The sequence below is a fragment of the Nicotiana tabacum genome, chromosome 23, assembly GCF_000715075.1.
Source record: "Nicotiana tabacum cultivar K326 chromosome 23, ASM71507v2, whole genome shotgun sequence".
NCBI classification, from domain to species: Eukaryota; Viridiplantae; Streptophyta; class Magnoliopsida; order Solanales; family Solanaceae; genus Nicotiana; species Nicotiana tabacum.
In genome coordinates, this window is record NC_134102.1 from 91898467 (window position 1) to 91922768 (window position 24302).

A 24302-nucleotide genomic window follows, 5' to 3' on the forward strand; every position below is an offset into this window, starting at 1 on the left:
GTGTTACTATACTTAACCTTTAAGAACAGTCCTTGCTTAAACTGGATTTTTCAGATACGTAAGTTCCACAACTTTCAGACAGGACAGCCATAAAAACAAAGGATTCACTATGCCCTTCAATCTGATGGTTTGTCAATTAAACCTAACAGAAAAGCTTTCATTGCAAGTCTGAAAATGTTAACCCAAGCATCACAAAGAATTTGTAAAGTTAAAGTGCTCAACATATTTTACCGAATTAAAAATTCAGTAAATTATCTAAAAATACATCTAAGAAAATACAGAGATGCTATCTAATAGTTTCCAATGAAATTCAAACTAGTGCAGAGAACAATAATTTCAACAGACAACTTGAACAAAGCTCGTTACACTTGAAAGAGACTATAAACAATGGCCTATTGATGTCCTTGATTATGTGGAGGCGGCCCCGGTGGCAATGGCGGAGGCATTCCAGATTGAAGACCGAAGTTTGACTGCATGTGCATTCCAGGTGTATTTGGATTTCCAGATTGCTGGAAAGAGAAAAAAGAGAAAAAAGAAAAAGAAAGAAAATGACATGTAACTGGAGAATTCATATAGCCCATAAAACAAATTTTCAAGTTTCCAAAGTCAAAACCAATATTTCACATTAGAGTCGGTTAAAACATACGCAGCTACGAGACTCAGAAAATAAATTATCTCACAGATTAAGTACTAACAAGTTGTACCAAGAAAAAAGAGAGAATTTATGCAGGATAGAAGCTCATCAAAGTACACACATTAATCCTCCTTAGGTTTCAACATTTCACATGCACGATAGGATACATTCCTTCGATATCATTATCTTTGTTGGCTTTTGAACAGTGTATCAGAAGATAGGATGAGAAAAACAAGCAAAGAAACAGCTGGTTTGAAGAGAAAAATGGGTAGACCTCGAGTTTCAGGTCTCAGTATGGACAATCTTATGTTCTAGCAGGAAGAGCGAAATTATTTAAAGTGTCAACTGCTGGGCTTCCCCCGTAAATACATTGTACAGTAAAGTCTTTTTCACTTTACAGGATAGTTTGAGCAGGCAATATATATTTATTCATAATCAAGAAATCCCAAAGGGCCAGCTGGTGCAAGGCCGAAATTTGGTGCACAGTGGACCCTCCCCTCTACCCTTCTCTACTTAAATATTAGACTTTTGTTCGTGGCATGGTTCCAACTCATGAGTCTAATCATACAGCACACGCTGCACTCTTACTACTAGCCCGAAGCACTGTGGGCAGTTTGAATAGGCACGTCTCTAAAATAACCTTCTCTCTCCCAGTTTTAGTTGACAGATGGTCATGCGAAAGCCACAATGGTTTACACATATCTGGTCTGAAGGTCTTAAACCAGACAGCCACTCCAAATGGTAGTTGAAGTCTCCCCACCTAAGAATATAACATCGCCTACCCCAAAACCCTCTCCACTGCCCAGGTCCACCCCCTAAAAATAGAAGAAACAAATCAAAACTGTATCTACCAGATTAAATTAATTGAGTAAAAATCGTAGAAAAGTAGGGCAATCCGCATTCACGCTCAGAAAATGACCTTGCAAGAACTTTTTAAAAGGTAAAATAATTTCAATAAGAAGAGTACCACAGAGGTGGTGAAAAGTACAAAAGATGGTGCAAGAAGCATGATTACATCAGTAGCTCATACAATCCATAAGGTCAAAGATGAGCTAATTCATTATTCACCCAACTATCTCACACCAGAAGTATAAAAATGTCCTTAAAAAAATATACAGTTACTTAAATATGTGCATTTAAAACTCCAAAGCTTCTCCCTCTTATGCATAACTATCCCAGTTTTGGCACAAAATTGAATAATTCCCAGCACCTTCTTAAAAAATACATTTAACATTCCCAGCAATCGATCACAACTACAAGAAGAGCAAATTAACTATGAGAAGATGTTATCTTCAGCAAATTCAGTCAGACCCATTCTTATTACTCCATTATGTGCCGCTTGCGCAAGCCCACAGGCAGTGGCGGATCCATGATTCTGAGCAAGGGGTTCAACATTTTAAAGAAGTGAACAGTAGAATATTCGTCAAATGAGTTCATCAAAAAAATTTAAATCTAAACCTAAACTACACTACCATTAAAAATTTAACTAAAAATATGTTGGATCAAAACTAATACGGAATTACGTTGTTTTGAAGTAATCATTTTCAAAAGAAAAAAGTAAAATGCATTTTAAGGAATAAAAAGCAACAAAAAAAGGTCATAATATAATAAACAAAAAATGAACTAAAGATGATTGCAGAAATAACTAATAAATAAATAATCCTAATTAAAAGTATTAAAACAGTATACTTGATGTAGAGGATTTCAGATACAAATTTTCAACCAAAACATAACAAAGCACTAACTAATTTTTCCTATTACTAATACATACACACAAAAGGAAAAATATATGGGTTACTATTGGGTTGTGTCAAGAGAATTCAACATATAATATATACACATAAAATAATTTATTTTTGACGTTTAATTTTTTTACAATAGCCAGGTTAAAACCTACACGAGTTACTGTGTGCTTAAGTTGACCTTATTTTATTAAAAGGAAGAATGAACGAATGTAGGCAGACGCCAACTAAAACCCCGTGCAAAATAATAGAAAGAAAAAATCCTGCACTGCGTGGGAATCGAACATGCGACATTATAGAAAACTTGAACCCCTTGACCACTGAGCTAAGATTTTGGCTTGTGCCAACGGGATGCAAGTCATGCAACATATAATATATAGCCATGAAAACAAATTTAACCCTATATATACAGTATAATTTTCCGGCAAAGGGGGTACGGACCTTCCGCCCGCCTAGATCCGACCATGCCGACAGGTATAGGTACCTAATTTTTTTTCCGACAAAGAATATTTCATATCATCCAGAACTCCCGCTTTTGATATGCTGGGCATCATAGTAGTATTACAAGTACCAGCACTAAATCATCTCCAAACACGACATCATTGACTTACTCTCACTAGGGTTACTTATCTTATTCTCACTGAGGTTACTTGTCTTCACACCCAGTGGCCACCTTTAGTCCTTTTATAGAAATGGATTTAAACTGCAGTTCCCTAGCATAAGTTGAAGTTGCAGTCTAGAATTTTTGTTTTGAGAATAGCTTCGGAAGGTACTGACAACAATTGCTAACAATAAGTTTTAATCTGTAAATATCTCTTGAATCCAGCTATCGACTACCCAACTTGAATCAACAATAAATAGGAAACCTAGGTAATAAATAGCTTAACTAAAAGGTTTGATACATCTAACTGAAACCAAGAATCCAAAATCAAAAAGGGGATCCTGACAGAATAAAAATGAATAAGGTGCTCAAAGTTTATAGCCTTTGCACTCTTAGGTCTGTTAAACTAATTTACATGCCACTCACCTGATAAGGATTATGTCCAGGCATGAGCGGCATTTGTCCAGCTTGTTGCCTGTTGAAGCCTCGTCCTGGTGGAAACATCTGATTACCTCCTGGGTTTTGAGGGCCTTGCATGTTTGGCAGTCCATTTGGCATTCCACCTGGAGGAACATTGCCCTGTGGTCCAGATCCAGAAGGCATGCCCACAAAATGACCTTGAGGCATCGGAGGAACCATCTGATTCATGTTACCTTGTATCCCCTGAAAATAAGAAGACAGCCAATCAGTGACGCTGAATAACCTCTTGATCCTCTCGATGTATTTCCTTCAAGCAAATGCACTTCGTATCAATCAATCAAATATATGCCACAATTCCAAAGTAGTCGGAGTTGCTACCAATTCTGCTCTATTCAAGAAGAGACGAAGATGCTAGTGAAATTTGATCCCTGCAAGTTGACAAGTGTGAACCATCTCGTGTAAAGCTTTAGCAGTTAGAAACATGACACATGTATTAATGTATCTTATGTCACTAAACCTTGCCCTCTCACATGCAACCCTGATTTTTTCCCCTTGTGCCAAGCACATGAAAATATTTGTAGATCGATGGCGGCAAGACTTGAGGACCCTCTGCCTTTTCTAATACCACATTGAACTGTGTGAACTGTCTAATTTAAAAGTTTAAACTCTCAGATAGGGGACACTTTTACTAATTTATTTTATATCTGCAACAGGTGCAAAGAAAAATTAACCATTTGGCTACAACTCCCATCTCAATACAAATGCATGACTAATGCCTCGGAAATTATTATGGCCTTAACCTAGAATAACAGTAAAATAAAGCTGGAATCCTACAAAAAGATAATCTCTGTTTCATAACACTAATTTTATAATATCAAAGTTTTGTAAGCACTTCGCACAAAATGAATCTGGAAAATCTACACAAAATATCGAATTCTTTTTATTTTATGTGTGACCTATTGGTCACTAGTTCGAGCCATGGAAGCAGCCACTAATGCTTGCATTAGGGTAGGCTGCCTACATCACACCACTAGGGGTGCGGCCCTTTCCCGACCTGCGTAAATGCCGGATGCTTTGTGCACCAGGCTGCCTTTTGAATCTGAAAAATCTACAAAGAAGAAAAGGCTTCTCACTAAAAGGGGGGAGTTCGAATGAAGATGAATTCAGAATCTATCAAGATAAGCAAACATAAATACAGAGATACAAATCAGAATGCATGTTACACGAAAAATACATTAACGCTTATTTGTTTCCATTTGATTAGCAAGAGCATTACACTTAAAGATGCACCAAGGAGGTGATGAATCAAGATATGCACGGCACATCTACAGGAAAAAAGGGGAAGAAGATGCATCTGCAAATAGACACAAAGACCCGCAGAAATATGATACATACCATTGGACCAGGGATAGGCATTGCTTGGATGGGTCCAGAACCTGGCATTGAAGACGGAAGGCCAGGCATGTTTACTTGTTGTAGTTGGTGTGGTGGCCGAGGCAAATGAGGATGTGGCATTAGAGGCATATGTGGAGGCTGTAGCTGTGGCAAATTCGATGGTTGCAAAGGATGAGAAGTCATTTGTTGAGGTAGTGACTGCTGGTGCTGAGCTTGCTGCATGTTTTGTTGATATGCTTGCTGCTGATTACCCGCAAGAAGAGATGGATGTGGACCAGGAGGAAGAGGGGGAGCTCCTATAGGCATTGAAACTGGCATGGAAGACTTCTGTTCTCCTTGAGATGAATCAAGCGATAGTGGCAATGCAGCTCCAACTCCAGGTATTGTACCCTCAGTTCGTAACAAGCCAGAGGCAAATGCTCCAGGAGTTGATGGGGGCTCAGGACCTGGAAAATTACCAGGCATGCGACCAAGAACATTGTTTTGATCACCCAAACCTGAAATCAACCACAAAACCTGTGCTGAGGCTATTTAAGAAGTATACTTTGGTAGTTGAAAGATAGTCAAACTAAGAATATTAACAATGACTACAGAAAAGAAAGATTATAATATTTCAAGAATTTATTTAAAATCAAAGCTGATTTTACCCCACGACTACAAAGCCCTATGCTCTCGAATCTCGATATATGTACAACAAACTGGTACACAACAGTGTTGTCAAAGGCGCGCTTAAAGTGCGCTTGAGCCCTGAAGCGAGGCTCAAAACATGTTGAGCGCTTCGCCTCGTTTTGTGGGCGCTTCAGTGTCACATCAAGGCTCTAAGGCATACTTTTCCTTGCCAACGAGTGTGATCCCGAAAAGGCGACACTAAACAATTCATATTTCACTTTATTGTAATTGTTTTTCAATTTATTTGTTCATATATTTGTTATTTATGCTTATAATTATTGGTCTTGGACTACATATACATATTTTTACTTTTTCTCCAGTTGCGCCTTTTTTCATTAAAGCCCACGCTTTATTTGCGCTTTGCGCTTAAAGCCCCAATGGACCTTAGAGCTTTTTTGCGCTTTTCGCCTTTGATAACACTGGTACACAATCTGAAGCACAATAACTAGCATAAAAAAATTAAAGATAACATTTACACGGACAGGAATTAGTAAAACCTTGCTGTCCCAAATTGAATTTATCACGAGCTGGATCCCCAGGCCTATTTCTGCACCAAAACTTTGTTGTCTGATCATTGCTGCCACTGCATCAGCAACAAGACCAATTAGCTAGCTGCATAGGCTACTTCAGTAAAATGTTTTATTGTTGGTGGAGATGCAGAATACTATGTAATGGAGAAGCTTAAAAAAATCCAAGAAAGTGAAAGCAACCGCCCAAACCGAACAATAACTGAAATATTGTAATATCATAATGCAATTGATGATATTTTTTTAGTTGTGGGGGGATGTGAGAGGAAGGGAGAAAATATAACTCCACCCGATGGAGGTTCTGCAAGATTTAAATAAATATAAACACGATCAGGCCTAAAAAGCTAAATACAAGTAAGCACACATAAAGCTACCTGCCCAAGAAAGGTTGAAACAAAATCTAAATGAGATAGCTCACTTTGGAGAATCTATTTACCTCTAGGATAATAATGAATTTTTTGCAACAAATGATATATCAATAGTCAATAATGCACTTTCATATCAGAGTTCAGCATCGATTCTGTACTAGAAAAATGGTGTTCAATATAAACCACAACTTCACCCTTTACCAAGAAAAAGAAAACGTTTCAGTTTTTCTCAATTCATGTTGCACTTAAGATAACCATTCCCTACTCTTTTAGTTTTTATTTTTCTTTGAGACTGAGGCGGAAACAGGGTGACATGGGAAGGGGGGTGGGGGGGCTGCTCTGGAAAGAAGACCTTATGAAATAATTTATCCAGAAAAATTGACTACTTTGGATATATGATAAATTTTACTCAATAAAATGACATTAGATAAACCAATATACATAACTTACCACCTTTTCTAACATCTTCCAACAAAACTATTTTCAGCGTAACTATAAGTGCCTCAAATTTGACACACTATAATAAAAGGGCAGAATGGCCTAATTGCCCCTTAAACTTGCACCAATTTTAAAAAGCCGGTTTATCAACTCTCAACTTTCCCATTTTAACACCTCAATTCAATAAAACTACACATAATAAACCCCTTCTTCAGAGCGTGTAGCTCAATTGCCAGACATGAAGTACAGGTCGTATGCTTAGACCATTATACTTGACATTTGTCATTTGTGAGTCCCATTTTTCAAAAATTAAGTTATCAAAATTTTAATTTCTTCTTCGTTAATTTCATTCACTATCTTCTACCCCTTTCACCTATACACAGTAAACCATACCACCACGGGAAACGATCTTTCACCCCTAATCTCAATTCTCAGCCACCATCGCGAAATAAAAAATCTCAGCCACCACATGCCTAATCTCAGCTACAAATAGGAAAATCAAACCTTTTAGTACTAATAGTAGTTAATATAATAGAGAGAATACAACCAATATAAACCTATTGAGATTTGCTATCAAAGTACTGTTCCTTAAAACAACAAAAGCATCCAACTTTCAGTGATTCAAGCAGAGGGAATTCAAGAACTTGGATCCATTAATGTTCAAGAGAAAGAGAAAGCGAGAATACCCAAAATAAATCAAGAAGAGGAAGGACTGAAACAAAAAAAAGCAATTTTCCAGCCAAAACTCGACAATTTTCCAGTCTGAGATGGATACAGAAATGAGAGAGGGGACTTGATGTGAGAGAGAATTGACAGAGAAATTTCCGGCCAAACCTCGTTATTTTTCTTTGTTGCCTGGGTTTTATAGAGGAGTTTGTTAGTGGTAGTGGTGAGTGGCGTTAATACCGTTGGTGATGGAACGAGAAGAAAAGGGGTGGGGGGAAGAAAGGGGTTGGAGAGAGAAAAAATTGGGTGAGGTTGGGGGCGGATGAGAATGGGGAAGGGAAAAGAAACATAAACGGGTGAGGGGTAGGGGAGGGGGCAAGTTTTTTCTTTTCTTTTTATTTTCTTATCTTTTCTTGCTATGTATAATTTTTTTCCCCTAATTTAAACCTTTTTAAAATATAAATTATCACACTCACGCTCCTTTTAAGTCTGAATTGCACGCACTTTAGCCACATCATTTGGACCAATGCCACATAAGCATAGTCAACGGTAAGAGGCGTTTATTTATATGCAATCAATTGAGTTGAAGTGTCAAAATGGAAAAATCAGGAGTTGAGGTGTTAAAATCCGGTGCAAGTTTAGGGGCCATTAGACCATTTTGCCTAATAAAAGCTATTCCTAATTGTACATATACTTGATAAGTTCCCTTGATGGGAGTTAAAGCCAAGATACATGAGAGCAAAAGGAAGTTACTACATAAGCGAGGGCCATAGTCGAACACACAACTAAATTACATACACATAACCAATATAACTTCAGACTTACATGAACTTAACGGAGAAAGAAAGTTGAGAGCCCGCATAAACACTTAAGAACTACAACAGCAGAAGCCGTCATCCCCACGGCCTATGACCGATAAACTTCTTAGTGCGGATAAAAGACAAAGTCAGATGTACAACTATAATTATTCACAAACACGTGGTCTATCCACAGTAAAAGAACAATTCAAAACAAATAGACATTGGGTGGAAAGAACAAGCATAGTATAAGATTACAAGTAGCTTATCAGAGATGAAAAGAGAAAATAAAACAGAATTTAAAGAACCTCTTCTATAAGAAAACGGGAAAAGAGCAAAATTTCAGGAATGCTTCGTATTTTTACAGGAGCATAGAATTGCAGGGTAAATATAACATGTTCTCGAAATCAGCTTCAGCTTATTTTTGTCATAGTAAGCAGCAGATTCAGCACCATAGGTCCAAGCAACACTAACACAAAAAACTTCAAAACAATATCCAGTAACAACCACAATGGATCGACCAGATGCCTAAATATGCAAGGCATAGAAGAAAAGCACACCAGTTTTTGAGAAGAATTCTAACAATTAGCATTTTAGAATATTGTTTTGTTCAAGTGGAGACAAGTACTAACGTAATAAACGTCACTTAACAACAGAGCTGCCGTTTAAGAAAATGCAGTATAACCTGCAAAGGAGATAGCCAATGGGGTGCCATGCAAGATCCCAAACACCAGTTTCATGTGCATTTGTAATTTCAACTTGAGGAGCTTCATGCCTGTGGGTAGAGCATCAAAAAGCCAAGAGAGACAAAATCATTAGAAGCTATCTGAATCACTGATAACAGGGGGAAATGGTGGGATCAGACTAATAAAAGTTAATTGCCTTTATGGGTTCATTTTATAAGTGAGAAATCATAATCCAAACTATCTCATCACATGTTTGGTTGAGGTTGACAAACTAAGTAGCCCAGATGGCTCATTTATTCCCCACAGTTTACAGAAACTGTAGGATGATCCTGCACTGACTCAATACTGGGTAGAAAGAATTTTTTGATTTGAAGCGAAAGAAGCAAACATGTGTTTATTCAATAAAAATAGGGCAACATTCATATGACAAAATATTCAAGTCCACCTCTTACGGGAATAGCAAATAAAAAAGATTTGAGTGAAGGGAGATGATTCTTCCCAGAGCGCACAAGTTCGCGACACAGATCTGACACTTTCCGAGGAGAAAAGGAAAACCGGAGAATAACCATTCTACAACTTCACATAGAACAACCATATATGTCAATTTTTTTTGTTTTTATAAGTTATGACAGCTCGATGAAGTAAAGATATGCGCTAAGAGGAGCAATTGAAAGAGAAAACTAAGTTCCCTATCTTATCTCCGATGTCCACTTCTCGTTGCCAAGAATAACCTAGAATTTTTCATCTCATAAGTTTCCTTGACAAGTCTAGGCTATTAGCAATAACATTCATTCTGAATCGTCATTTGTCATTCTTCCCAACTTGAATCCAGCCAAAAAGTGCGAGGAGTACCAAACTTCAGTTTTATTAAATGGTGCCAAAAGTGCACAAAGAAAAGGTTAATGTTATGGCACAGCAATTAGTAACACTTCTTATAATCTATAGCTAGGTATCCTGTCACTTCATCAAATAAAAACTGTCATTCCAATGGCGCACAGTTGACAGAAGTAAAAAATATCAAGATTAATGTTCTAAACCAGGTCATATAACGATATTTTGAACGCATAAGAGATGCCCAAAAACTAAAGGAGATAGCACAAACTGATTTACAGATGATAGAGAAAGAATTTTCAAGGAACTTACCCCACAAGCCAATGAAATATTGAACCATCAAAGCTTCCGCTAACGAAATACTCTTCATGAAACGGATGCCAGGCCAATGCTGTCACAGTTACATGAAAATAAACAGGCAATTATCAAGTATCACAAACAGTTGAAAGTCGACCATGGAAGCATGGTGGAGGAACAAGACAATAAGTGGAACAATAAGAGTGATTATTATCTGAAGGGACAAAATAAAGCATTAAGATTTCTGCATGACATAGTAGGAAAAACTAAACGCGATTAACAACCCAGATTTTTATCCAGAAAAAACAATTCAGCAACTATCTCCAATTATATTATTTGCTTTTAGTCGACGTGATCTGAAATTTCTTTTTCTAATAATACCTTGGTGAAATTTACTGAATAATACCAGTATACTAACTACAAATTTTTCATCCGAATCCATAACCTGGTCGCTACTTGACATGCTCGTGCTGTATGCATTGCATAAGATATATACACAAACAAAAAGGTAATTCTTACATGTCACATCCTTCTGATGTCCCCGGAATGATTCAAGCTCCTTCATAGCCCTTATGTCATAAAGCTGAAATAAACAGAATGTTACAATGACAGAATACAAACCCTTGCACACAAATACTTGACTTGACATGATAATAATCTACACCATTTGCAGGTTTTCTCATAAGCATGTGATTAACATTCATATGAATGTCAGCTTTGTTATTCCTTCCTAACCAAATAAGAAAATGAATACTGCAGCTAGAACCGGAGAAGTAATAAGTAGCAATACACTTGCTGTGAAGAAGTAGTTGCAGTTAAAAAATAAGCTAGAAATGCTAGTTGGTTGCTGCCGACACTCTAAAAAGAGATTTTAGCAAGCCTTCTCAAATCCCAAAGTTACAGATTTAAAGAAACTGACTGAACCACTGCTAAAAATCACACGACCCTAAAACTTCAAATACCTCAGAGCACAACTCAATAGAAGGAAAAAAACAAAATAAACATTTCAACTGAAATCAGCAACTTCAAGTTGATCCTTATTCTTGTGGCAAGACTCTTACCAGTAAGTGAAACCTAATAAAATCAAGATTTAGGGGGCGAAAATGAGATTTGATTGTGTAATCTTAAAATGAGAAACAAAGAGTAAAACTTTTCGAGATCAACTACGACTCAAATATAGTGCTGCAAAGTCTTTTTTTTCGGGGACAATCTGGAATGAGAGGGATAGGAGACCCTTAATGATTGACTCAACATATCATCTGAAGAAACAGAAAATACCAAAAAGTTCGAATTCACAGATAATAACATTGATTATTGGCATTGACATAATAGGAATATTTTGTCTATTAAGGAGGATTCCCCGAATACCTGAAATAGAGATTAGTAATAGAAAATGTGAAATATTTGACAGGATCCATTTCGGGAACATAGAATGTAAGAGAAATTCAAATGTGAGACCGAAGTAGCTATACATACAAATCTATTTATGGAACAAGTAATATGTTTAATACTTTTGTCAATTGCCATGCAATTTCAAAATAATGAATTTGTGAAACAAAGTTCGAGAAATATGCTCATGAGCAACCAATTTACACCACACATCATTACGTGCAAATCAGGAAAAAAGATCTATATTATTCACAAACCAGCCATTAAAATATCTCATCGTAATTGCTTTAACTGCATTAGCACCTCCTGGAAAAGGAAGAAATGGAACAACCTACCTTGATAATTTGATCTTTGGAAGCAGTAAGGACCCAGTTACCATTTTGATTCCACTTTACACAGAGAACAGTATTCTTATGCCCGTGACTGCAAACAGAACACAGCATCCATGTTATTGCTAAAAAAATATAGCTCTTCTTTTTTATAAAGTCCCAAGTGGATAGAAATAGTAACATTGCAGATTTAAGGAGAGCAGTTTTTGACTGACAATGAGGAAAGCTCCTTCCCTGACTTGGCATCCCAAAGTTTAACAAGATTATCTTTTCCACCTGCAAGCAGGACAAAACAAAGAATCAAAGAACGACTGTAAGTTAGTAACTGCTCAGAACAGTTCCAAAGAAAAGGAGAAGAAAAATGCATATACCTGAGACTAATAGAGACTTTGTAGGGTGCCAATCAACACTCTTCACATCCCAACCATGGCCTGCCTGAGTTCAAGTGACATGAGGAACTATTCTTAGGCCACTCACGCTTAAGTTAACTGGTACATAAGTGTTGATGGCAAAATTGAAGAGTTATTGCTAGTGCATTCTTTGGAACAAAATTTCCAATTAATAGTAAACTTTTACCAGAACACATGTTTAAACATGTCATAACAGTGATTACAGAAGTAAGACGTAATGGAAGGCAGAGCGCCATCTGACAGGTAAAAGCATTACAGCAGTATGCATGTTATTTATAAAACCAAAAATGTCGCTTTAGCATAGTATCACTGATACGCAGTCAACCATCACTTTCAGCTTGAATTTACAATCTTTTTAATAAACAGCTTGAGGGACATTACCAGATAATGAGCGCTCTTCTTGGCACCTTGCAAAGTCCCATACTTTAACAGTTGTGTCATCAGAACAGGAGCAAAATTTTAAATCTGTACTACAGAAGCTGTTCAAAAAACATAAGACTTAGCAAGCCACCTAACATCATATATACCCTAAAAATACATTTAATGATGCAAATGTGCTGATAGAGAAAACTAAAATGTAATTAAAACCCAAGTTATACATAAAATCTTTTAAAACCAAGTCACATCATTTAGAATAATTACCTTAATCCCCGTACTGATTCTTTATGTGCATTCTTATTGGCTTTGACGTTATTCATATTGGTTTGCCAATACCTGCCACATGATACAGACGCAAATTCACGGATGGGAAAGAAAAACACGACATAGATACTGACAGTGTGAAATGCAGATTGTTCCAAACATTTATTTACTTTATTGTGCCCCCATCATCACCGGTGACCATCCAGTTATCATTGTGGCTCCATATCATTGACCTAACTGCTTGATCATGAGCCTGCACATAAAACATGTTACATTGTCCACCCAATTCGGTTGTCACGTACTAAGATCTGAAATTCACAACCCCAGATTCATACCTGAAGTATCATTTCAAAGTTAAACGACTGCCCATTCCAGAGTGTGAATTCACCACTATGAGATCCAGTAATGAGGCGCCGCCCACTAGGAGTCCACTATGTGATTCAAGAGAAAATGTTTGAATAAGAGAATAAAGATTTAGAAGACGAAATGCACAGAGGGTGTGACACAACCGAGAGAGAGAGAGAGAGAGAGAGAGACTCGGAAAACTTTAGTTCTACATCTTGTGTCATAATGCTAGCTGGATCTGCTTTAATTCTTTTAACAGTTGCTTTAGAGTGATAATGACATAAAAGCGGCCCCAAGAGGCTATTAGAATTCAAACTACAACATGTGACATGATAAATCCTTCCATGTTTTTTTTTATCCGTTTACTTCCCAGAGAGTTGCTTGTCAGAATAAACCAAATACAAAGAGCTCTACCAAGATAAGAAACTAGTACTTCCCAGTGAAAAACAAAATCATCCCAAAGAGAGTTCGATAGCACAAATCATGTTTCAAGGATCCCGATTCATGCAATTAATCAAGGCCTTGGAACTACGTGAATATTTCAGACACTTGATGCTTTGAAGAACAAACCATGATTGAACGATTTTACTAATAAATATTACTCCCTCCATTCCATTTTACTATGGCGGTATTTGATTGGACATGCAGTTTAATATGTTTATTTGACTTATATATTAGCGACGGAGGAACAGAGTATTACAAGTAGTGTTGGAAAAGCTAGTTTGATAGAAAGATATTAACATCAAAATTTAAACTCTGATAAATTTAACAAGTTTGAATTCTTGACAGTTTTGAGAGTTGTATAGAAATGGAACAGTGTCAAACATTTTGGACGTCATAAAAAAGGACAAAGTGTCACATTAATAGGGACGGGAGGAGTATCAAGTAGCTCATGGGCATATGTACATAGTTGCATGCGTGCTTCTGGACATAGTAATTCAATTGCCAACACAGAACCAAAGATATACACAACAAAAGTACAAATGAATGATAGAGGGCCAAAAAGAATCCTTCAACTCACCGCAACACAATTGATTGAACAACGGTTTTTATTTAGAGATGTATGAACAAATTTAGCAGCAAAACTTGTGGAGGGATTATCCAAATAGGCAACTGCTGGCAATACCTGCACCCATGAACAAACATAAAATCATAATTAAAAGAAATAAATTAGAAGAACATGTAACCTTGCTCATTTTTTTTATATGTGTGCAACCAGAAACACATTTTCAGGAATTTCTGTAGAACCATTAGCATTTATTTTGCTGGTTTCAGGAGAATAGCTTTAATAGTATGTTCAGCGGTAGGAGACTTCAAACTTCTAATTATATGTGGAATACACAAATTATCTTTAAGGGTTAGTTTGGTACTTTTTTGGAAATCTAAGTTACAAACTTAACAATTAACTTTGTCCACTAGGTGGTACTAGAATCTTCTTGAGTTCTTGGAGTCTATAACTAGCATTATATGCAGGTAAAACTGAACTATGATCACCTTCCTAGACTACACGTAATACGTATGTTTTGGTTAACTTTCCTCAAGATTGCCTGATTACAATTCTTCAAACTTTCCTCAGATAAGGAAAATGTTCTCCAAAGACATGCTATTCTCATGGCACATGCTCTTTTTATTTGAAAATCAATGTTTGTAAATACAGAATAACAAGTTTGAATAATTTAACATAAGCATATTGAAAACTACAGAACTATAGCCAATTTCTTTGGCTCCTGCTACTTTAATGGCAGTTCACTATAGCTTTGGGTAGAATTTTGCACAAACCAAGAACTTAAGGACTATATAGTTGGGGTGATTTTCTCTTTTTACTTCTCACTCAGGAAAAGTTTATCATAGATATCAGCAGTAATAGAAGATCACAACGTATAATCATAGAAACTAAACTAAATTATGCAGAATCAAAGACCAAATCGTAAGTGAGCAAACTGACATCAACAGCTGCTGCTGGACTAGGTTGTAACACTGTCCTATCCCTCGAGTCGCGCTGCCACATGCGGATCTGCAGGAAAGCAATAGTTCTTGACTTTGGACCAGAATAACCTTAGAAGTTAAAGAATATTATGAGTACCATTGCCAAGTTGTCAAGCCCACAGAAAAGACCAAAACCGGAGTTATTAATGGACAAAATAATAAAGACGACTTTGGTTTCTCATTCTCATTTTTCTACCTCTTTTTAAGAGGAAAATATTTTAAGAATTTCTCTTCTTTTTAGTTCCTGCTCTCACTTCTTTTCCTTTTTTAAGATACAAGATCTCATTACCTAGAGCTATTGCAACCAAAGAGCACAACAACTTATAATATATCAGAACATAAATAAAGCTCATACGGGTGTTAGCTACTGCAAATTAGAACCATGTAATTGGTTCTTGTGGAGTTGGAACTAGAAAAGAGGTTGGAGTCCTTCAAAAAATATGTGGCATTTCAGCTTCTGGAAAGATAATTAGTGCAAAGCTCTATAATGTTCCTGAGTGTATGATTAATACTAGTACTAGACAAATAAACCACTCTACATGCTATATTTACTGCTACTTGAGAACTAGTACTAACGAAACACTATACATCCCATCCTCTTTCTACTCTAACCATTGGAAGAGCAATGTATGATAAGTATTGTAGTACTACGTATCTTCCTTTCAAAATTATACAATCATATCGCCCGAGTTCCATAGAACCTAACACAGAGAAACTCATACCATAGAATCATGTGGTACCAACAATGTGATATGGGATGATTGTTGTGTCTTTAAGGCCCAACATATCCCTGAGTTGAGCGTCATAGAGGATGTTAAGATAGATATGTGATCATACAAGAAATGGACAGCATTCAAGATGATCACATTCAAAGGAAAGTGCAAATAGGAATAAAATAAGAGAAGGAAAGCTCCATCTCAAAAAAAAAGGAATAAAATAAGAGAAGGTCGCATCAAGTGCATCAACCCCTAGGTGCAACACCTATGATGATTGAACTCGTTAAAATGGAACGAGGTAGACCTAAAATCATAATCTCTGGGAATCAATACGAAATTAACTAAGCACATAACATAATGGAAGCAAATCATCCATATAGTCAATAGCAACAAGACTAAAATTGATTAAAAAGAATCTTGCTAACTTTTCGTAATTGTGACTGGACAACAGCTCGTGGTTCTATCCCCTTGAAAGAAAGAAAAGAGGAAATGAGCCTGCACTTGCCGTAATTCCTTATGTGACAGGACAACAGCTAATGAATCTAACCCCTTGCTAATTTATATAATAGTACTATATAGAAGAACATTTGCTGCACCACATCCCATAAGCAGGTCTCTGGATAAAAGACCACATTCAACAGTTATTACCTGCATATATCTTACAACTGTACTAGTGTAATCAACTGCTCTTCTTTGACCAATTTTTCTCATTCTCTTTGCAGCAAAACTGTCAGCATGAGCTGCAAATATAAGGAAAAGAATAAAAAATTAGTAGCCATCATAATTCGGTCCAGTAATGTCTCATCAAAGCAAAAGTAAGTCCCTAAGAACCAAGGTAACATTCATCCTCTCTTCAACTATTATCAGAAAGTGGATTGGACCTACACTTACCTAAACAATAAGAAATGGCAGGTCCTATGTGGATTTGATCATATGAGACAATCATAGCCTCATAGTTGTTATCAGTCGTTTTGTGGGTAAGATGAGAAAGGACATCAAAATTGGCTGCTGAATCAGATAACAAGAAACAGAGAAGTGATGAGGAAATTGCCTATTAACCTTCTTCCTGCTTCCAACATTCTGCATTTATCTTGCTTCTCTTACAAAGTGAAAATGATAATTGGTATTAATAGTTCAACTGTGATCTGTGAGCTGAAAATTTTCTTTCTTCTCCAACTAGATAGAAACTATATCGTATAACGACTAAAGAGGTTGTTCCCAAATAACACTAAACATTAGTCTCTCCCTTTGTCCCTTTCAAATTACTTCCAATTTACAACTTTCTGTTTCTACCCCTTAAAGAATTTTTTTTTCAGATTAATCAATGACACAACGGCATTTTGGTAACTGGTCAAACAAATAAAAGAAAAAAGAAAGCTTTAGCTAGTTCTTTTTTCCAACAAAAATTTAAGTTCATAACAACTAGATTCCAAATACGTCCTACCAGTTGTACGCTATGCTAAAAAACATGTCAATTCAAATATGAGAAGTAAAAGAGCGGATGAAACACTGGTAAACAAGACATACCATCATAAGAAGGATGAGGAGTAGGTCCAGGTGGCTGAGCATTAAGAGTAGTGGAGGATGCAGATGGCTGCCGCATCATGGGAGGTGGACCTGGTGGAGGTTGAGGACCCCTTGGAAACTCTCCAAAATGTGGAGGATGTTGTTGCTGGTGTTGGTGCTGGAATTGTTGCGGTGGCATCGGCTGGTGCTGCTGATGCTGATGTTGATGAGGATCACCACTCGTCATCATAGTTGAGGACAGATTTGGATCCAAGATTTAGACTTAATGGGTTCACGATTCAGACTTCTGGAACAGTGACCTCAAGTTAATACACAATAATAATCAGAGCAACAGGTATCAACATTCAATACACATTTCAAATTTCAAAAAGTTAATAACCAGCTAAACACAAAAACATTATAAACATCACCATTACATTTGGCCTCAATGACTTCTCCTGTTTGAAAACAATCAATGATCGCATTATTAGGTACACATAAAACGCAACAACCTCGTTATTCAAGTTTCTTAATAGAATAGACCAACAACAACAACAACAACAACAAAAAACCCAGTATGATCCCAACAGGTGGGGTCTGGGAAGGGTAGTCTGTACGCAGACCTTACCCCTACCTAATGCAGGTAGAGAGGCTGATTCCAATAGACCCCGGCTCACGAAGGGCAAGAAGAAGAAGAGGAAAGCAAGGAAGGAAGAAAGAAGGAAGAGAAAAGAAAAAGGGAGAGATAAAAGATAAGTAGTACCAAATAATAGCAATAGGGAACCTGAGGCGAACAAAACCGCATAACGTAATAAAAATCTAAGAATATGAATGGACATGTATGCTACTAAGACTATTGGTGAACAACTAAAAACTATCCACTAACCTTCTACCTTAATGGCTCTAACTTTTCTTCCTAACACGCTTAATGGCTCAGGCCATTCCTCCTATGAAAAATACCCCATAGAGAGCTTACACTCCACATCCAATTGAGGAGCTTACGTTCTAAATTTCTATTTTTGAATATCAACTTTCAAACAAAAAAAATTAAGGAAAGCAGAGCTGGTATCAAATCATATAATAATGAGAGACTGAAATTCTTAGAAATATTATGCCAATGTAAATTCTTAGAACATAGTTTGATTAAAGGATAACGACTGAAGGAGCTAGTGTACCAGTTTACCGGAACGAGAATAAACCAGCAACAACGAACTTGGAACTCCGGCAGAGAAGGCCCGTCGGCGAGTGGTACGGCGACTGGCGGGAGGAAGTAGCGGCAACAAAAATCAAAAGCTTCCTTTCAAAGTTAAAACCCTAATTTTCTCACTCCTCAGTTCTGTCTGAGGCATTTGGAGGAAACATAAGTTTGAAAAGGATCGTTATGTTCGTTTTGTTTCGCTCAAATTTTTGGATTTTGGAAAAAGAAAAAGAGAAAAAAATCTCAGTTACTTGAGACCACAAGGAGTACCGGAGCAGGAGCTGGATAGGTTTGGTGATGAAGAGGGAAGAACACTTTTTCTGGGCTCATTTTGAAATAAACTTGATATTGGGCTAATTTGTGGAATCCATGTGAAATCCTTAAGGCCCACACCCAATTTTCAAGGTGGAAGTGCACAATTAGAGATGTCTTTACTCTTTAGCCAATGTTTAAAATGTATTTACTCTTTAGTCGGTATTTATTAAATGTTTACCCGTCCAGACGAAAATATTCATATGCTAGACATGGGTGCTGTGTAAATATTAAGGACATGGTGTCCTTAACTTCATGAATGTTGTGTAAATATTAAGGACAAAGTGTACTGTAATTGCACCTTCCGTTGTTAAACTTTAGGACATCATGTCATTAACTTCATATGTGCAGTGTAAATGTTAAGGACATGGCGTCCTTAACTTCATGCGTGCAGTGTAAATATTAAGGACATAATGTCCTTAACTTGTATTTGCCCCTTCTGTTGTTAAACTTTAGGACCTCATGTCCTTAACTTCATATGTGCACTTTAAATGTTAAGGATATGGTGTCCTTAACTTTATGTGTGCAGTGTAAATATCAAAGACATAGTGTCCTTAACTTTATGAGTGTTGTGTAAATATTAAGGACATGGTGTCCTTAACTTCATGAATGTTGTGTAAATATTAAGGACAAAGTGTCTTGTATTTGCACCTTCCGTTGTTAAACTTTAGGACATCATATCCTTAACTTCATATGTGCAGTGTAAATGTTAAGGACACGACGTCCTTAACTTCATGTGTGCAGTGTAAATATTTTACACAACACTCATGAAGAAAGGGTAACAACGTCTTTTCGTATTAATTTTAACAGAGTAGTGGTTATTTTTGCTCAGCATTAAAAATACTGGATAAAAATTAAATATCATGTTAAAAAGTGGCTATCCCAATTAAGAAATATCATGTTAAAAAGTGGTTATCCCAACTTCGGTAGAAGAAGAAAAAAAGTTTTAAATAAAAATAATTGAGAAAAATACTTAGAAATATTTTTTAAAAGTTTGGTCGGGCACTAATTGTTGCTCAAAAGTTCATTTACAATTATAATTGTTCTTGCTGCTCAAAAGTTCATTTACAATTGCGGCTCAAAAGTTTATTTTTTCTTGTCCAGTTATATTTTTCTAATTCCAGTTCAGTTAAATTTCAATTTATATCTTATCTGGACTTTCTCAAATTCACTTTTGGACCAAAAAATGGAGCCACCTCCAGGCGGGTGATTTACACAAACATGATATTTTTGTGCTTGTATTTAAATTTTGTCCTTACTTTTGACATTGAAACATAATATTTTTTAAGTGTAATGTAAGAATTTTGGACTAAAATACCCTTAAGCTTAACTATCTTCTTATTCGAAGGTGGTGCATTTTTCTTCCAAAACTCCTCTCTCCTTCAAGTGTCGATCCTCACAATAGTCCTCCACTTTTGATCAAGCACCAATATCAGATCAAAAGTGTATTTATTAGTTGGACTCTTTTTTTTCAACAATATTAGTTGGGCTCTTGTAACTTGTGAAGTTGGTGAAGAAAGTTTTTTTCTCCTTTCTTCTTCATTTTTCCAACTAATTTCATATCTTTATGAAGCTATTTTGTTTGGAAGCAGTTTTTAAACTGCATAAATTTTTTGTCATTCAATTGTTTGTTGTTGTTGGTATCAAAAAATATATATATTGAGGTAGCGTACTCTCTCTACTGTTAGAGAAGCATGGCATATCTTCGTCTAAATCATTTTGTCTATGCTACTTGTTGCTGAACAAAAAATTAAGAATAATTCTATCTATACAGTCAGGATGGATCAAAGCAAAAATTTGATGCCTTCAGTTATCTTATTCTGATAGAAGCACTTCACATTTGTCTAGTTGGATCAAGCCTATAACCAATCTTGGCAACTATTCGAAGTTGGTAACAACAAGCTATTGTTGATGAGTGTGACTGAGTGACGCTAGTTTATCTACTACTTTGTTTTCCTCCCTATAGCAATGTTGGGCTGTCAGACTCTTCCTTTTTATAATCTGTTTAATTTCATCCACTATTTGTATCATCCTACATGAAGTAATAAACCCTCCATTAGTACTCATTATACGAATTATTGAATTCGCCTCTACAATAATGTTGCCATATATTTTACATTATTGCAATCCGATGAACATGAACTTAATCTCGGCCTAGTTGCTAGTCCATGATCCAAGAAAGAAGGAGTAAGGCAGAATGGAATTCGCCATTGCCATCCCTTGTTATTCTTCTGGATCCACAATTGCCCCCTTGACAGCTCACATATGTGTTTAACTTATAATAGTATGGGTGTGGCTTGGTCTATCTCATTATCTTATAGGACACGTGATTCATTAGAAGATCTACTACGTATTGCAGATCTCCTTATGAGTATTACAAACTTAGCTTGCCAAATATTTGCTCTACTAATCAAATAGTGTTTATGATATCAGTATCTTTGATCTGTATAATGATAGAGTCTTAGAGCCATACCTTACCACACATTTTGAGCTCCATAATTTTCATGTGATCATGAAAGATATCTTGACTATATAGGAGGCTATTGTGTTAACTTTTCGGTGGCTCCGCTATTGCAATAGTATTTGCCCGTAATATCTATCCTAGTTGTGATACCAAACAAATCTAAAAATTGGCCTAAATGGCTTGGTCAAAGCTGCTAGAGCCAAACAGATGATCAACAGTTCAAAAGTATGAGGAGAAAAATAATGACATCTAACCACCAGGTCATAACCAAATTTGACACATTTTCATATTTGTTGGTATTCTACTTTGAATCACTCTCCAAGTTATAAATACCATCTTGAATGGTATTTGTTTATGTCAAATTTCAGAGTACATTGAGGACTATTCTCTTTTCTATAGCCTCAAGTTGAGGCTACCGCGAAAGAGTCGCTATCATTTGATGTCTGGATCACTTTATCTGATACTCGTGGCATGAGTTGAATACTTTGCTGCAAGACCTCATCTTTAACAGAGTTGGGTATGTCTATGTCCAAGGACTCCATTTTCCAATATTCATTTTTATAGACATTAGTTAGAGACACATCTTTTGGTGTTGATCTTTCCCTAGGTGTCTTATTAAAGCACCCTTTCCTGCCCGGTTGTCATACCAAAAAGATAGAGTCCCATCTCTAGGTATTCATATTATTCTCATTTTTTGCCTCTAACTTAATCTTGCAGAGTATATTCCAGTGATGTAATTATCTTGTGTGCCATTAAGTAACTATGAGGTGTGCTCGTCTACCATACTTTGCTATCTTGAAGTCCCTCTATAGGGAGTAACACATTCTGATATTCCACCAAGATTTAATTGTGAAAGCCTTATATGTGTCATGTATCTTCTAAATTGGGGCTCCACGTTCTTGGTATGGGTAGCATTGGAACTCCCATGAGCCCTAATAATATCTCACATTTTCATTTGTTTCCCTCCAAAAGAAACTGACAAAGATCTTCTCTATATAATTTTTATACTCCTTTAGAAGAATGCATTGTTGACATTAGATGAGTGGGGACACCTTACAATACATACCTTATCATAATTGTTTTGCCCCTAGTGACAAGAACCTTGTCTGCCATCCTCTAGTCTTGGTTAACACTTGTTTATTAGCTCTGTCTTACAATAATAGTGAACAATCTAGATATTTAACTGAAAACTTTTTCAGTTACATGCAAGTGTATTTGGTGACCCTGTCAATTAAATTCATAGACGTTTTTAGAACTAAAATCACACAACTCTTGGTTTTGTTCACTTTTTTGCCCTGAGATCCTCTCATACTTGGCCAGTGTTCTCACTGTCATCTTTAAAGTTCTCTTATTTCCACTGATGCAAAGAACTACGTGCTATTTGGTTGATATGTGGTCCATGTCTATTCATGTGAAAGCCAACATATCTTCTCTTTTGCCGGATCTCATTCATCATTATTGAAAGTAGTTTTGCACTGAGCACAACTAAGGAGATATGTGTGAATGTTAATGAATACCATTCACAATTAATGAATACCATCTATTTGAGATATGTGTGAATGTTAGCTCACATAGATATGGCCATGTCATCCTATTATACGCCTTTGATATACCAAGTTTCAATACAACATTGCCTCTTTTATGTGGTTTCTTTGTCTTTAATGATTTTCTGTGCTAGTAATATTCTTTTGAATATCAACCTCCTTATTGAACCTTGATTGATTGTGGGATATGTTTTTAGGAAGAGTTCGAGCCAACCTTACGTTATATATCTTTAAAAAATAGTTATTTAGGATATTACACACACTGACTGGCCGAAGATTATTTAGTTGATGTGGGAAAACCACTTTTATAATCATAACAAGACATGTGTAAGTAAAACATGGGGATATTTACTTCTTTAAAGAAATCTACTACAACTTTATATACATTTTGATAATTATTGACTAGTATTTTGTTTAATAAAAGGTATTATTCAACCCATCCGAGCCCGGTGTACTTTCTGGATTAATTGAAAAGATAATATTCTTTACCTCTTCCATTGCGGGAGATGATATGAGCATTTTATTGTCCATATTTGTTACTTTAGTGCTTAAACAGTTCAATAGTGATAAATCTTCTTATGCCTTCCCGTGGCTAAACATCTTCTGAAAGTACTGAATTGCTGCATCTGCAAATGTCTTGGCTTTCTTTTCTCCAAATTCTATTTTAATCTTGCATTCTCTGGATTTTTAATATTTTCCTCCTTCCCTTTATGACATTTTGGGAATATGATGCATTTTTATCCCCTCCCTTCAACCAATTTGACTTAGTTTTCTGCATGATCAGATAATCTTGTAACTAAATATTGAAAATACTTCGTTTTAGATTTATTCAGTTATGTTCTCTTTTCTGGTGAACAATCTAGCACCAAGACTTCTTCAAAACCTAATATTTGTTTCCCCAATTGATTTGGTTCTTCATAAATATCTCCAAAAGTTTGCCTCGACCATACACTCACTCTGTTGCATACCCTTTTCAATTTTTAGTGTAAAAACCCATAATGGATTTCCGACAACTACTTTCTGTCAGCTCTCTTTTACCACTGAGATAAGGAATTCATGTTCCCCTAGAAATTCAAACACAACAAAAATATTATGGCCCATTAATCTTTGAAGTCTTTAGTGTGATCAATAGTGAAGCATGATCCGAGCTCACTCTTACTTGAATAACAGAGATCTCCCTATATAGGTCTTCTCATTCAGAAGTAATAAGTAACTTATCTAGTCTCTTCCAAATAGTTCTAGGAAATCCCATATTATCACTCCATGTGAATTTATTTTCACAGAAAGCTGCATCTTTTAAAACACAGTCCTTAGACAATTAAGAAAGACTATATTTTTGTCAACTCTGTAAGTTATGTCACCTTGTTTATCTTCGATACTGAGGATGACA

General features: G+C 36.2%; 1 protein-coding gene across 11 annotated transcripts; it reads right to left on the reverse strand.

Moving 5' to 3' along the window:
- Nucleotides 1-199: 199 nt before the first annotated feature.
- Nucleotides 200-18921, reverse strand: LOC107787003 (flowering time control protein FY). 11 transcript variants are annotated; one of them, XM_016608517.2, is made up of 19 exons: nucleotides 18570-18921; nucleotides 17416-17701; nucleotides 16537-16628; nucleotides 15132-15200; nucleotides 14208-14312; nucleotides 13177-13272; nucleotides 13012-13094; nucleotides 12842-12913; nucleotides 12581-12678; nucleotides 12161-12220; nucleotides 12005-12065; nucleotides 11796-11883; nucleotides 10591-10654; nucleotides 10087-10165; nucleotides 8943-9032; nucleotides 5959-6044; nucleotides 4793-5289; nucleotides 3404-3640; nucleotides 200-509 (listed from the first exon to the last, which is right to left on the reverse strand). In XM_016608517.2, the coding sequence occupies exons 2-19, from the start codon at nucleotides 17642-17644 to the stop codon at nucleotides 393-395; spliced, it is 2223 nt and encodes a 740-aa protein (XP_016464003.2). In that variant the 5' UTR covers nucleotides 17645-17701; nucleotides 18570-18921; the 3' UTR covers nucleotides 200-392. The 11 variants fall into 11 exon arrangements, with proteins under 11 accessions (XP_016464003.2, XP_075102957.1, XP_016464004.2 ...); XM_075246856.1 differs by having other exon boundaries at nucleotides 5944-6044; XM_016608518.2 differs by having other exon boundaries at nucleotides 18578-18920.
- Nucleotides 18922-24302: the final 5381 nt, after the last annotated feature.

Excerpts from the sequence above, each read along its gene's own strand:
- LOC107787003 (XM_075246856.1), bottom strand. The coding sequence starts at position 17,644 with ATGATGACGAGTGGTGATCCTCATCAACATCAGCATCAGCAGCACCAG. Across the intron at positions 11,884-12,004 it reads GGGAAGGAGCTTTCCTCATT|TCACGGGCATAAGAATACTG; the intron begins GTCAGTCAAAAA and ends TTCTGTTTGCAG. Across the intron at positions 10,655-11,795 it reads CCAAAGATCAAATTATCAAG|CTTTATGACATAAGGGCTAT; the intron begins GTAGGTTGTTCC and ends TGTTTATTTCAG.